The following is a 15,175-nucleotide window of genomic DNA, read 5'->3' as shown; positions in this document are numbered from 1 at the left end:
TGCATAATCTTACTACGGGAACTTGATGATGTCAACTACCTCTATCTTCCCTTTCACTCCAAGTCTGAGTTACCTGCAGGTGGATTCCCGAGTAGTCATATAAAGTCAGGCAGATTCTCATATGCAGAATAAACTTGAGCCAATCCATGAACTCACAGAGCTAAACTCTGCCCTGCAAAAAGTCCTTCTCTAAGCACAATGTTTCTGTACTGTTACTTAATTGCTCCTACTATAACTTCTATTTATGACTTCTAATAAAACAAAGATTCACTTGCATATTCATTTTAAACAGAAAATATTACATAGTGCTTAAAAAATACAACATGCCTGGGCGCCTGGGTGGCTTAGTCGTTAAGCGTCTACCTTCGGCTCAGGTCATGGTCCCAGGGTCCTGGGATTGAGCCCCACATCGGGCTCCTCACTCTGTGGGAAGCCTGCTTCTCCCTCTCCCACTCCCCCTGCTTGTGTTCCCTCTCTTGCTTTGTCTCTGTCAAATAAATAAATAAAACCTTAAAAAAAAAACCACAACATGCTTAAAAAATACAACAGAACTGCTCTGATTGAAAACTTTTTTTAAAGGTTTTATTTATTTATTTATTTGAGAGAGCGTGAGGGAGAGGGAGAGAATCTGAAGCAGACTCCACACAGAGCACAGAGCCCAGTGCAGGCCTCGATTCCACAACCGTGAGATCATGAACTGAGCGGAAAAGAAGAGTTGGACCCTTAACCAACTGAACCACCCAAGCGCCTCTCTGATTGGAAATTTTCTGTCAAGGATGCAGCCAAGCAACATTAATGAAAAATTACAGATAGTGGATATTCTGAACCACTACTGGGAAGGATTTCCATTCTGACTTCTTTTCCTAGTGGTGGTGATAAATTTATAGTGATTCATCCATACATTCTTTCCTGATCCTTAAGGTCACGCAAGCCGATCAATCAGATGGCTAGATGTGAAGATGCAACAGATGAAAACAAAAATGGAATGGAACTAAAAACCCACAATAATAAACTAATACTTTCAATAATACACCAATAGCCAGAACGTGTCAGATCAGTCATGATGTAGAAGAATCATATGTAATTAAAATATTACTTTATAGTGCCATAACAGCAATAGCACTCAACATATTTGAATTTCAGAACTAAGAAAAATAAATGGTACATTTATATACATATATATATTTTTAAAGATTTATGTATTTGACAGAGAGAGACACAGAGAGAGAGGGAACACAAGCAGGGGGAGTGGGAGAGGGAGAAGCAGGCTTCCTGCGGAGCAGGGAGCCCGATGCAGGGCCCCATCCCAGGACCCTGGAACCATGACCTGAGCCGAAGGCAGATGCTTAACGACTGAGCCACCCAGGCGCCCCACATTTATATATTTTAATAGCCTTCTCTTAAAATGCTTAAATACTCTCCCTGCAATTAAGTCTACATTTGATAATTAGGAGATTTCTCACATATTATATCTACCCAAGTAAGCGTAAGCTGTGCTTCTGACAAAAGCGGTCTGAAGCAACGTGCATCAGATAAACAGGACATAAATCATCTCCTTAGCATCACCAATTTAACAATTAAGTTCATTCTTTTTATTAAAAAATGAACTTATTGGGGGCATCTGGGTGGCTCAGTCATTAAGTGTCTGCCTTCGGCTCGGGTCATGATCCCAGGGTCCTGGGATCGAGGCCCACATCAGGCTCCCTGCTCAGCGGGAAGCCTGCTTCTCCCTTCCCACTCCCCCTGCTTGCGTTCCCTCTCTCGCTGTGTCTCTGTCAAATAAATAAAATCTTAAAAAAAAAAATCTTTAAAAGTAAATAAATTCATTTTTTTTTAAAGATTTTGATTTGTTTTTTGACAGAGAGAGACACAGCGAGAGAGGGAACACAAGCAGGGGGAGTGGGAGGGGGAGAAGCAGGCTTCCTGCTGAGCAGGGAGCCCTATGCGGGCCGATCCCAGGACCCTGGGATCATGACCTGAGCTCAAGGCACCCCAATAAAGAAATAAAATCTTTTTTAAAAAATTAGAAATTTGTACAAGGAAATGGAGGAATGGGGACTTCATAATAAAATCCACAGAATGAAAGACTATCCTAAAGGTACTATTTCTAAAAATAAGTAATTTGAAAAGAAAATATTAAACCTTACTGTATTTCTCTACTCCTAGGAAGATCTAATTCCCTGGTTTCCAATAACTGTCCAAATGAGAGGTCTCCAACACTTAAATTCATGATTGAATTAAAGAGAATAAGCAATTTCTAGAGATTTTTTTTTTTAAAGATTTATTTATTTATTTGACAGAGAGAGAGATAGGAAGAGCAGGAACACAAGCAGGGGGAGTGGGAGAGGGAGAAGCAGGCTTCCCGCTGAGCAGGGAGCCCGATATGAGGCTCGATCCCAGGACCCTGGGATCATGACCCAAGCCAATGGCAGAGCCACCCAGGCGCCCCAATTTCTAGAGATTCTTGTTTTAAAAAAGTATAAATACCACCTAAAATTGTCAGTTAATTTAAGAATTATCCAATAAGGAAGTTCTCTTTTAGGGCACCTGGATGGTTCAGTTGGTTAAGCATCCTTCTAGGCTCAAGTCATGATTCTGGGGTCCTGGGATTGAGTCCCACATCGGGCTCCTTGCTCAGCAGGGAGCCTGCTTCTCCCTCTGCCTGCTATTCCCCCTGCTTGTGCTCTCTCTCAAATAAATGAAATCTTAAAAAAAAAAAAGAATGTTGTCCTTTTTTAAAAGGCAAATTACAATTATATAAATGATTAAAGCCCTTCAAAGATAGTTATATAAATGATTAAAGCCCTTCAAAGACAGCACTTATCTCTTTCCCCAGTGGTATACCCAAGTCATGAACAACTTAAGTATCATGTGTGAAAACTGCCAGGCAAACATACTTCTAAATGCTAGTTTTTGCAGCTGCTTCTCAGAAAGTGCTGTTCCACAATAGGAGCAGCAAAAACATCTATATCACCTATGGCAGACAAACCCCAGGTGCCAGGCCTCCCAATCTCCACGCAGCCAAAGAGCGCAGCAAGGGTGGGGGGGTGGGTAGGAAATGGGGTGATACAGGCATCTGGTAATTCTGATAGAACCTGTCTTTCTCCTACTCCCACTGAGCACTCCCCACTTGAGATTCCAAAGGCTTCTACCAACGACCACGTGCAGATGTTCTAGGCAAGGACACCCATGTAAACTGGCCTATTTCTCACAGTCACTGTGGACAAAGGTGTGAGAGAGACAGCTTGATAATCCATGAACTCTGAACCATTTACTGAATCAAAAGTAAAGCCCCTCCCACTGAAGGAAATGCAATGTTGTACAGTTCTTTCCACACTCATGGTCTTAGTTCTTCTCTAACCACTTGGTGCACATACCATTCTCAGGCCAGCAGATGATATGGCCCCCGCCCCAGCAGCTAGCAGACCACTGTTCCAACAGATATGACCCTCTCGTTGGCTTCACCTTTAATGTTTACTGCTGATACAGGGTGCTATACTTTAAGAACCAGAATGTTAATAAATGACTTTAAGAAACTAAATCTTTTGTCCAACTGTTAAAGAACAGACTATCTTTATAAATTCTGAGTTATAAAGAGAATGAGGTCTTGTGTGTTTTCAAGTATTTTCTGCTTTCTATGTAACAAGCTGGGGGGGAGTGTATAAGATACCCAAGGAGCACTCACCCCCTTATTTGCAGCAATGCAGCATTCAGCCAACCTTAGCCAGAGGCGGGGATTTGCATGATAAACCTGAACAGCTTCAATCAGACACTCAAAGGCAGCAAGAGGTCTTCCAATGTGAAGTAGCTGAATGCCACAGTTATATAGCAACTCATACCTCTTGTTGGTTAGTAATGTACACATGGGTCTTCCCGAAAATTTCTTGCCTAATGATACAAATTAGGTAAGAAAAAAATTAGATTAAAAATAACAGTTACACTGAAAACATTTATTCCACTAAATACTTAAATACTACTTTGTTTAATACCAAGGACCCCAGTGTGAAGTTTTGTGTTTTTTTAAAGATTTTATTTGACAGAGAGAGCACAAACAAGGGGAGCATCAGAGGGACAGGGAGAAGCAGACTCCCGACACAGAGCTGGATCCCAGGATTCAGGATCTTGACCTGAGCCAAATGCAAATGCTTAACTGACTGAGCCACCCAGGTGCTCCAGCCCAGTGTAAAGCTGTAATAGCTCTCTCCTAGTGATGATCTTCATCCTCAACCCCACAAATATTCTCCAGGTCATCTCAGTTGCTTGTGCTGGTGTGGCCAGAGATGTCTCTTCTCGTTTGCCAGCTCCCCAGGTAACAATGGTCCAGAAAAGCAAACAAAATAGATAGGACCCACTGACTCCTATGAATCTTTAACCACCTTTCCACCTTTTCAGAAGATTCACTTTTTTAACTTTCATTTTGGTTAGCCATTTTATTGTCATGTGCTTTATTAACCAGAAGTATTCAGCTAATGTTAGCAGAAGTTTGGGAACTTTACTATGAAAATAAAAATTAATATATTATACCTACAAAGACTATGGTTCACTCACTTATTCAAAGTTTCACAGTCTACAATAAGACTACTTATGATTTTGGATACACTTTTCACCAGTTTTTTTATGGTTAAAAAAGCTAAATAATTGCTTGATTTTAAGCATTCCAGGTCAAGGATCCATATCATATGAATATTAAAGTAAGAAACTTCAGGAATTTGCTCCAAGATTGTCAGATGCAAAAAAAATAAAAAAATAAAAAAGATTGTCAGGTGCTGCCTATAACATCCCATGTGAAACCTTGGAAAGAAGCTATAATAAAAACTAGTTTAGGTGCACCTGGCTGGCTCAGTCGGTAAAGCATACAACTCTTAATTTCAGGGTTGTGAGTTCAAGCCCCACATTGGGCATATAGCTTACTTAAAAAACAAAACAAAACAACAAAAAAAAAACACCAAAAAAAACTAGTCGAGAAATCTTAGCAACATACTTTGCTTTGTAACATTACCATGTGTGATTACTGATTTTCAAATCCATGAAAAAGTAAATATAATTTAAATTTCTTTGGTAATTATTCCTACCACCTTGCTATTTGAAGTAGCCATATCTATCAAAAATCCCCGGAGTCAAACCCGTTGGTCAGGGTCAATGTTAATTGTAGGCAGGCACATATGGATGCATTTTGACCAGACACTTGATCACTATCTACCTATTTATTCTTTACCAAAAAAAAAAAAAAATTACTTTTTAAATTCCAGTATAATTTACTTACCTTGTTATATTAGTGTTAGGTATACAATATAGTGATTCAACAATTTTATACATTACTCAGTGCTCAGATGCTTGCTCTTTAAGATCATGCTCTCAAGTAGTAAAATATGAACTGTCCCCCAGCAATGGGCTCACCTGGATCAGTGCTGCCTGCACTGAGCTGTGCACAAACATTGTCATTCTCCTGTAGAGCCTTTTTAAAGTAGAAAATTCCCAAATTGTGCTTGCTCATGGCAAAATGGATGCAACCAAGATTATTCCAGAACATGCATCTCAAGCATTCACCTGACAAAAACACAAATAAATTTGTCCAAAAATGTTACTGTTGACATACGCCACACAAGAATTGGCAATGCAACAGCAATTCCACCTGGTCCTTACAGAAAAGTTTATAAGGCATCTGAAATTCAGGACATCTGAAAATTTTCTAAGTTCCTTTCCTTTTAAAATCTTTTATTAAAGGTGATAAACCCTAACCATTGATTTTGTTAGCCTGCTTAATCTTTTCTTCTGATTTTTAAATAATTGTAGACAATATAATAATGCAAAGGACAAAAGTATTTATTAGTAACATTATATGCACTGCATCCACACAACAAAATATTATGTAGAAACTGGAAAGAATCAGTATATATGGAAACATACTAAATGAGTAGCAAGAATACATTAAACAATATATAAAATCCTGCTTTTGCTTGTTTAAAGTCTTCACTGTTAGTTCACACTTCTTTAATTATCACTAAGGCTGAGCATCTATCTTCTCAAGCTTGTTAGCATTTTTTTTTAAAGATTTTATTTATTTATTTGAGAGAGAGAATGAGAGACAGAAATAGAAAAGCACGAGAGGGAAGAGGGTTAGAGGGAGAAGCAGACTCCCTGCTGAGCTGGGAGCCCAATGTGGGACTCGATCCTGGGACTCCAGGATCATGACCTGAGCCGAAGGCAGTCGCTCAACCAACTGAGCCACCAAGGCGCCCTTGTTAGGCATTTGTATTTCTTATCCTGTAATACACACACTGCTTCTTTCTGTTCTTTACCCATTTTTTTATTTGGTTACAGATGTTTTTCCTATTGGTTACCTGTTATTATGTTATAGAAACCTTCTGGCACATCTGTTTCAAATATTCCCCCCAAAGCCAGTGTGTCATCTGTCTTATGACCTGCTTCAGTGTGTATGTGTGTGAGTTTAATCATAAAAAGTTTTACATTTTTATGTGGTGAAATTTAATCATCTTTTCTAAAATCTATGGTTCTTGCATTTTGGATAAAATTTAATCAAGTCTCCCACCCCCCCCCAAATTAAAATATTCAAGTTTTCTTTAGCTGCTTTCAACCCTTCATTCCTCTGGGTTTTATTTTGGTGTAATGAAAGGAATCCAAGCTTTAGTTTTCTTCTTCTAAACTGCTTCCCAAATACTCCAAAACAATTCACTGATAGTTTGTCTTTTCCACAATGATATAAAATACCGGATCAGACTGACAAAATTAACACTCAGGATATTCAATGCTTAATACTAAAATCTAAAGATTTTCTTCTGATGTGTTTTTAAATTGAGCAATGGTATTTTAAAAAGACAAATAGTAGGCTTCTGGGGAAGACAGTAGGAAATACATTAAAATGTTTATTTAAAGGAGGCTACTTCTGGTAGTGGCATTGTGAACAATTTAAGAAACATTCTATTCCTGAATCTTTTCCAATAAGCATATTTCATCAGCAGCAAAAAATAATTTTACATGAGAAATAAAATATTTTTAAATTAATAACTGTAAAAAATTAGTACATAAAATATATAACTACTATATAAAAATCTTTCCCATTAGATCATCTTAATTGTTGAGTAGTCAACTATATGTCCTGCTCCTCACTCCACTGTAGAGCCTAAAAATATTGATTCTGAAATCTGTATCAAGACAATCCTAAGCAAAATTTTCTCAAAGGATACTGAAGTTTTAGTCCTAAAGATCATTTCAGTGTCTGGGTGTTATGGGACTCTGAGGGGAAATTATGACAATAAAAACAGCAAAAATGAAAATTTAGCACAATTAAAAATGGGTACTCAGAATAAACAGAATATCCAAGAGAACTGTAATGGAACAAATTGCTTTTCTCCATCTTTTACAACCCCACTTAACAGAACAGGTAAAGGGGGGAGGTGAGTATGCCTGCAGGTGTGCTTTTTTTTTTTAGATTTTCTTTATTTATTTGACAGGGAGAGAGAGAGAGAGAAAGAGCGCATGAGCACAACAAGGGGGAGCAGCAGGTAGAGGGAGAGGGAGAAGCCAACTTCCTGCTGATCAGAGAGCACGCCTCCGGGCTTGATCCCAGGAATCTGGGATCACCACCTGAGCCAAAGGCAGCCGTTTAACCCACTAAGCCACCCAGGCGCCCCTGCAGGTGTGTTCTATCTTCGTATCTGGATAGAATCTAAAAGAAAGCATCCCCAAAAAACTTATTCATCCTTTGCATTTTAAGATTTTATTTATTTATGAGTGAGTGAGTGAGTGAGTGAGTGCGAGTGCATGTGAAGGGGGGCGAGAAGCAGAGGGGGGAAAAAAATCTTAAGCAGACTCCACGCTGAGTGCAGAGCCCAACCTGGGGCTTAAACTCACAACACTGAGACCATGACCTGAGCTGAAACCAAGAGTCAGAGGCTTAACCAACTGAGCCACCCAGGTGCCCCCATCTTTGCATTTTAAACTTGGGATAAATCATTTTCAATAGTTTGACTTCATTTCTTGAATAAATGGATTTTCCTCCTTTCTCCCCATAAAAAGCAATGATGTGAACTTAAAAGCCCCAAATTTTACCTTCCATTTTACCAACAGTATTAAGCAACTCATTAAAACTTAAAAAAAAAAAACTTTTTTTTAGACACGGAGAAGAGCAGAGGAAGAGACAGAATCTTAATTAAGCAGACTCCACACCCAGCACTGAGCTCGATGCAGGCCTTGATCTCATTACCCTGAGATCATGATCTGAACCAAAATCAAGAGCTGGATGCTTAAACAGACGCTTAAACCTCATTAAAACTTTCTAGGGGCACCTGGGTGGCTCAGTCGTTAAGCGTCTGCCTTCAACTCAGGTCATGATCCTAGGGTCCTCGGATGGAGCCCTCCATTGGGCTCCCTGCTAAGCAGGAAGCCTGCTTCTCCCTCTCCCACTCCCCCTGCTTGTGTTCCTTCTCTCACTTTGTGTCTGTCAAGTAAATAAATAAGATCTTAAAATCAATCAATCAATCAATCTTTCTAAACAGGGACACCTGGGTGGCTCAGTCGGTTGAGCGTCTGCCTTCTGCTCAGGTCATGATCCCAGGGTCCTGGGATTGAGTCCCACATCGGGCTCCCTGCTCTGTGGGAAGCCTGCTCCTCCCTCTCCCACTCCCCCTGCTTGTGTTCCCTCTCTGTCAAATAAATAAATAAAATCTTTAAAAAAATAAAAAATAAAAATAAAAAAATTAGCAAAAATCACACTGAAGAGCACTGTAGGAAATAAACAACAAAAGACAGAAGAACCAGAAAAAATACTAGAATTTCACAATTTTCTTTTACCTGTTTTCATGAATCCTGGATGTTCAGCAATGTTTGAACTATTTAATAGCTTCACAGCTTTTCGATAATTGCCTCTTAAGTACTCAAAATTGCTTTTAAGAAATAGAGAGGGTGCAGACTGTAAAGAAAATATAAGTTGCTTATATTTTGTTTTCAGATGTCTATTGTGAGATCATAATCATACTGCCGTATTGGCATGTATTCAAGAGCATAAATTAATCAAATCATGCTCACAAAAAACTATAGCAATTTTTCATTGCTTTCATGATCTAAAAATATTAAACCTATCAGAGAGCATCTTATCAACTGAATTAAGGGTCTGCCTAAAAAAAATACACGCAGTACCTATGTATAAGAATATAGTCTGCAGATCATCAACAGACTGTCTTCATCTATTATACTACTACTTGGAAGCCAATTTAACTAGGTCCTTCAGTTCAATGACTAGAGAGACTGGAAGTCTCCCTTATTTTTTAGGGTACAGATGCACCTTCATTAGAACCCACAGGGACACAAATAATCCAATGACTTTCCAAATAGGAAAAAAAAAGTGTCATTCTATGGATGGAAGAATTGCCTAACAGAATGCCTTATTTTCAAGAGTTAATCTTGCTTGTGACAAAGATCCCATTTTCAATGGCAGACCATGTTTCACTTCCCCTAAGAATCCTAGTGGAGGATCATCTGTATCATACCTATTTAGAATGCAAAAGCATGCATAGATCTGCAGACTGAACATCCATCCAAGAGGACATCCTGGTCTCATCATTTATTCACTTTAGCTTAGCTATAGGCTTTTCTTCTAAGTCCTTGTTCATGCTCTGCTCTGCCTCCTGGTCATTGAGGAACAAGGGCTTCCAAAGCTTATTCCGGGTAGCAATACTTCCTCCTGATTTAGGTATTACTACTACCCTGCATTACAATTATCTATTTTCCTGTTTCTCTCTCCGCTGTGAGTATAGCTTCCATTAAGGCAGGGATCATGTCTTTTATCTCAAAAAAGGTTTGATAATGGTTAGCTGGCTAGTTAGGCTTTTCCCTCTTAGCCTCAAGTCTACCCCCTCAGACTGTGGCTACAATTTGTTCTCCTCAGAAATCACTTGAGTACTGACCCAGTGACTAATCTGGATCCTGCCTAGGATTTCTAGGGTCAATTATCCTGAACCATTCCTACTACAAACTGTAGTACAAACTACTACAATACTTCAAAGCCAAACTATTTCTCCCTATGACTTCATACTTAAAATTAACAGTTTTCCCAAAAGCATCAAGAATGTTCACAATTCTATCTTTTCCTTCCACAGTCTTAAACGTTATGTATCAGCGGAGGAGTGGAGTGGAGGGAGTGGAAGGAAGGAGTAATTTTATCTCAAATACTCTAGCAACATTACTCAAATTGAGGTACTGTCAAGTCAAAGATCATTTGGAAAGGGTAGGTTTGGGCTATAGCTGAACTGTTAATCTTTAATAAATGTTTTGAGTATAAACTAATAAGATTCTAAAGTGTCTAACAGTAAATGTTTACATGACTTGTGATAAACCATTTCCAGAATACTAGATAGCTATTTAAAATGGTGGTTTTGAGGGCTACACACCAAGGGAAAATGCTTGCTATAATTTTAAGTGAGAAAAGTATTAAATTACAGACACAGTATGATCATCACTTTACAACTCAATGTCAAGGATTATATGTAACAGTATATATATACTATAATAGACTAAAATAAATTATTTAAGACTCACAAATACCTACTATCCAAACAAGAAAGTTTTAGGACATAAAAGTTACAAACTGGAAAAAAAGAAAAGAAAATCAAGAAGAAACTTACATTTCCAGCTGTGTTCATGACTGACTTGATTTCCCTTTTGCATGCTTTCAGGGACTTCATTTGGATATAAGCTCTTACTTTATACTATCAAAGGAAAATGCTAGTATGTGAGAACTATGATGGATTTACACATGCTGAAGTAGTTTTACTTTCTAGTTAAATGAAATTTCAATCCAATCTGTTTACAACATAGTTATACCAGTTACTTGCAAAACTAAGTTTTAAATTATCTTAATTATCTATTTTTACTGTATTCTTAGAATGCATTCTAAAAAAACAAAATGGTAGAAAATTTATACTTAAATTCCAAGCAAAAATCCTAACAATTCTTTTATTTTTTAAAAAACTAATTTATATTTTAATTCCAGTATAATTAACGTACAGTATTAGTTTCAGGGGCACAATACAGTGATTCAGCAATTCTCTAATTCCTATCATTTTTATCTGCACCTGGCTAATTAAGAATGAATTTTAGTAGTCTACAAATGATTTTATCATTCAATACATTCCCAAGCCATTTCTCTCAATCTTTTATCAAGTAATTAAAAGATACTGCATTATCATTTTAAGCAAATATAATTAGAAGGATAAATATGCTTTTAAATTATAATACTTCAAAGCCAAACAAATATACATGCCTTGAATTATTTACTGCTTTCAATGATCTATCACATTCTTCATCATTCATAACTATTAGCAAATATACGTGATGCATAACCTCTCTGAGAATTTATGCTACCTGATGAATCTTTGATTTTGCAGCTTCTATTAGGGCTCCACTTTCAGCTTTATGATTTGATCCATCTTTGTTCGTGTTATTACCAGTCTGTAAGGAGGTAAAACAAAGTTAACGAAAATTAAAAATTTTTTGCCATAATTAAATCAGTGATTTACAAGTGAGCTTATCTGAATCACCTAGAGAACATTTTAAAACTACAGAATCCCAGGTCTCACCCCCAGAGATTCAGGTATAATAGTCTGGAGTGGGTAACAGGAAAAAAAAATTTTTTTTTAAGATTTTATTTATTCGACAGACACAGCGAGAGAGGGAACACAAGCAGAGGAGTGAGAGAGGGAGAAGCAGACTCCCCACTGAGCAAGGAGCCCAATGTGGGGCTCGATCCCAGGACACTGGGATCATGACCTGAGCCAAAGGCAGATGCTTAACTGAGCCACCAAGGCATCCCTTTTTTAAAGTTTTGATGTCTACATTTAAAAAAAAAAGATTTTTATTTATTTTATTTTATTTATTTATTTATTTTATTTATTTGAGAGAGAGAGAGAGAGAACGAGGCGGGGGTATGGGACAGAGAGGGAGAAGCAGATTCTCCACTGAGCAGGGAGCCTGAAGTCAAGCTCAGTCCCAGGACCCCGAGATCATGACCTGAGCCCAAGGCAGACACTTAACAGACTGAGCCACCCAGGTGCCCCCATGTCATTTCCCTCTTAAAAACTTTCTCTGGTATAAATACTGCCAACATCATATGCTAGATTCCTAGTAATATCCAAAACCCTTCACAATGTGACCAGTATTTGAGTTGCCAATCTCATCTCCTGATCTCCTATACCTACATTTTTCAGGTGTACTATGCATTTCAGGTTACCAGAAATTCCTCCAACATACCACTCTCACACCTTCTGTGATGTTTTCTCTGCCGTGCCAGTTACTCTGCTCCATCCTTCTGCTTCTGACTCGTTGAATTATATTACATCTTTCAAGGCCGAAATCAAACATCCAAACTTCTCCAAAAAATCAATATTTATTTGGAGGGGGAGCAGAGGGAGAGGCAGTGAGAATCTCAAGCCGACTCCACGTTGAGCACAGAGCCCTACATGGCGCTTGATCTCATGACCCTAAGATCTCAACCTGAGCCGAAATCAAGAGTCGAACATTCAACCGACTGAGCCACCCAGGCGCCCCTAACTTCTCCAAAATCATCTCTACTCGCCTTCTTCCCAGTCCCTGGACAGATGCTGCCCATCTTTCTCCTCTCTCACAAAGTGTGAACTATAAGGTTTTTATTCTTTAATATCTAGCAGAGGACACAAGCATCTTTTGAACGGAATTATATTTTATCAACTCTTACATACTGAATATAAAAACAAAGTATTTTACCACACAGTGTTTAGGAATAATGCTAAGATGATTTAACTGAATTATTTTCTATCTACACCTGTTAAATTGTAGAAAGTAATGCTAGATGTTTACTTTTATTTTTTTTTTTAAAGATTTTATTTGACAGAGAGAGACACCGTAAGAGAGGGAACACAAGCCAAAAGAGTGGGAGAGGGAGGAGCAGACTCCCCACTGAGCAGGGAGCCCAATGCAGGGCTCAATCCCAGGACCCTGGGATCATGACCCCAGCCGAAGGCAGACACTTAATGACTGAGCCACCCAAGTGCCCTAGATACTTACTTTTAAACTTTGAGAACTTACACAGGTATAAAGGAAGGTATTAACAATCTGTTTTCTACAAATACTCCTTTTTTAACAAAAGGGCCGTAACAGGAAGAGAGAAGGACCATCCCTTGACAACTAGAGAACAAGCAAAACAAAAAACAAGAGGGGCACCTCATGGTGGCCACCTCCACTGGCTAAGTCAGGTGAGTTTGTGACTCTTGAACTCACGGTTGTGGGTTTGAGTCCCATGTTGGGTGTAGAAATTAGTTAAAAATAAAATCTTGGGGCATCTGGGTGGCTCAGTCAGTTAAGCGTCTGCCTTCGGCTCATGTCATGATCTTGGGGTTCTGGGAACGAACCCCATGTTGGGCTCCCTGCTGGGCAGGGAACCTGCTTCTCCCTCTCCCTCTGCCCCACCCCACCACTCACGCATGTGTGTGTGCTCTCTCAAATAAAATCTTCACAAATATAAATAACTAAAAATACAAATAAAATCTTAAAAGTAGAAAACCCATGAGGGCACCTGGGTGGCTCAGTTGGTTGGGCGACTGCCTTCAGCTCAGGTCATGATCCAGGAGTCCTGGGATCAAGTCCTGCATCGGGCTCCCGGCTCAGTGGGGAGCCTGCTTCTCCCTCTGACCCTCTCCCCTCTCATGCTGTTTCTCTCTCTCAAATAAATAAATAAATAAAATCTTTAAAAAAAAAAAAAAAAACAACAACCATGAGATCTAAGAAGTATTCTTAATGTACAAGTCTCTTATCCCAGAATATGTCATAAATATGCACTCTTTCTGAAGAACTTAAATGATGAAATTTTCTCTAGTGAAAACTGCCCTGGGTGCCTGGGTGGCTCAGTCATTAAGCGTCTGCCTTTGGCTCAGGTCATGATCCCAGGGTCCTGGAATGGAGCTCCACATCAGGCTCCCTGCTCTGCAGTAAGCCTGCTTCTCCCTCTCCCACTCCCCCTGCTTGTGTTCCCTCTCCTGCTGTCCCTCTGTCAAATAAATAAAAAAAATAAAATCTTTAAAAAAAAAAAAAAGCTGCCCTGTTTATCCAGGTTATGGATTTCTATTGTCTTAATTCTAATCTTTACATTCTATAAAACATTTCACACAGGAAAAGATGCAAACACACACCCTTAGTAAGCACAGAAATTAAGACCACTATGAGATACCACTTTACACCCATTAGGACAGTTACAGTGTAAAAAAAAGGGGGCACCTGGGTGGCTCAGTCATTGGGCGTCTGCCTTTGGCTCGGGTCATGGTCCCAGGGTCCTGGGACCGAGCCCCGCATCAGGCTACCTGCTCTGCGGGAGGCCTGCTTCTACCTCTCCCTCTCTCCCTGCTTGTGTTCCCTCGCTGTATCTCTCTGTCAAATAAATAAATAAAATCTTTAAAAAAAAGATAACAAGGTTGACAAGAATGTGGAGAACCTGGGATCTTCATGAAAGGCTGGTAGGAATGTAAAATAGTGTAGCTACTCTGGAAAACAGGCTGGTAGTTCCTCCTAAGATTAAACATAGAACTGCCGTATGATCCAGCAATTCCACTCGTAAACATATACCCAAAAAATGAAAACATATATGCCTCCACAAAAATATGTACACAAATGTTTACAGCAGCATCATTTATATTAGTCAAATGTGGAAAACAACCCAAATGACCATCAACTGATGGATAAAAAAAAATGTGTCAAAAGCATATAGTGGAGGATTATATGGCCATAAAAAGGAATGAAATACATGAAAAGGGAATGAAGTACATGTTACAACCTGGTAAACTTTGAAGGTATTATGCCAAGTGAAAGAAACCAATCACAAAAGGCCACATACTGTATGATTCCATTTATATAAAATGTCTAGCATAGTCAAATTCATAAAGATAGAAAGTAGATTAGTGGCTGCCAGGGGTTGAGGGAAGGGGAAAAAGTGCTAACAGGTACAGGGTTTCTTTTTGGGGTGATGAAATGTTCTGGAATTTAGATAGTGATGACAGTTCTACAACTGTGAGTATACTAAAAGCCACTGAATTGTACACCTTAAAATGTTAAATTTTGTAGATGTGAATTATATTTGCTTTTTTAGGTCACTGATCAAATTAGTTTCTTAAATAAGTAGGCTCCATGCCCAACG

At 38.8% G+C, this 15,175-nt stretch overlaps 1 protein-coding gene across 5 annotated transcripts in view; it reads right to left on the bottom strand.

Annotated features, from left to right (window-relative positions):
* CNOT10 (CCR4-NOT transcription complex subunit 10) overlaps window positions 1-15,175 on the bottom strand; it is a 77,637-nt gene that overhangs the window by 31,360 nt on the left and 31,102 nt on the right. For all 5 annotated transcript variants that reach the window (XM_028107143.2, XM_028107139.2, XM_028107141.2 and 2 more), the window contains exons 6-10: window positions 11,380-11,466; window positions 10,641-10,724; window positions 8,812-8,929; window positions 5,398-5,547; window positions 3,686-3,888 (exon numbers count right to left, since the gene is read on the bottom strand). In XM_028107143.2, coding sequence (XP_027962944.1) covers window positions 3,686-3,888; window positions 5,398-5,547; window positions 8,812-8,929; window positions 10,641-10,724; window positions 11,380-11,466 — 642 coding nt within the window. The remainder of the gene's footprint in view (window positions 1-3,685; window positions 3,889-5,397; window positions 5,548-8,811; window positions 8,930-10,640; window positions 10,725-11,379; window positions 11,467-15,175) is intronic.

This window comes from Eumetopias jubatus, unplaced genomic scaffold (assembly GCF_037043125.1).
Source record: "Eumetopias jubatus isolate StellerSeaLion01/CBP00866 unplaced genomic scaffold, mEumJub1_p1.0 scaffold_1, whole genome shotgun sequence".
NCBI lineage: Eukaryota > Metazoa > Chordata > Mammalia > Carnivora > Otariidae > Eumetopias > Eumetopias jubatus.
Note: the sequence above shows the minus strand (reverse complement) of the source record. Positions and strands in the feature narration are given on the sequence as shown.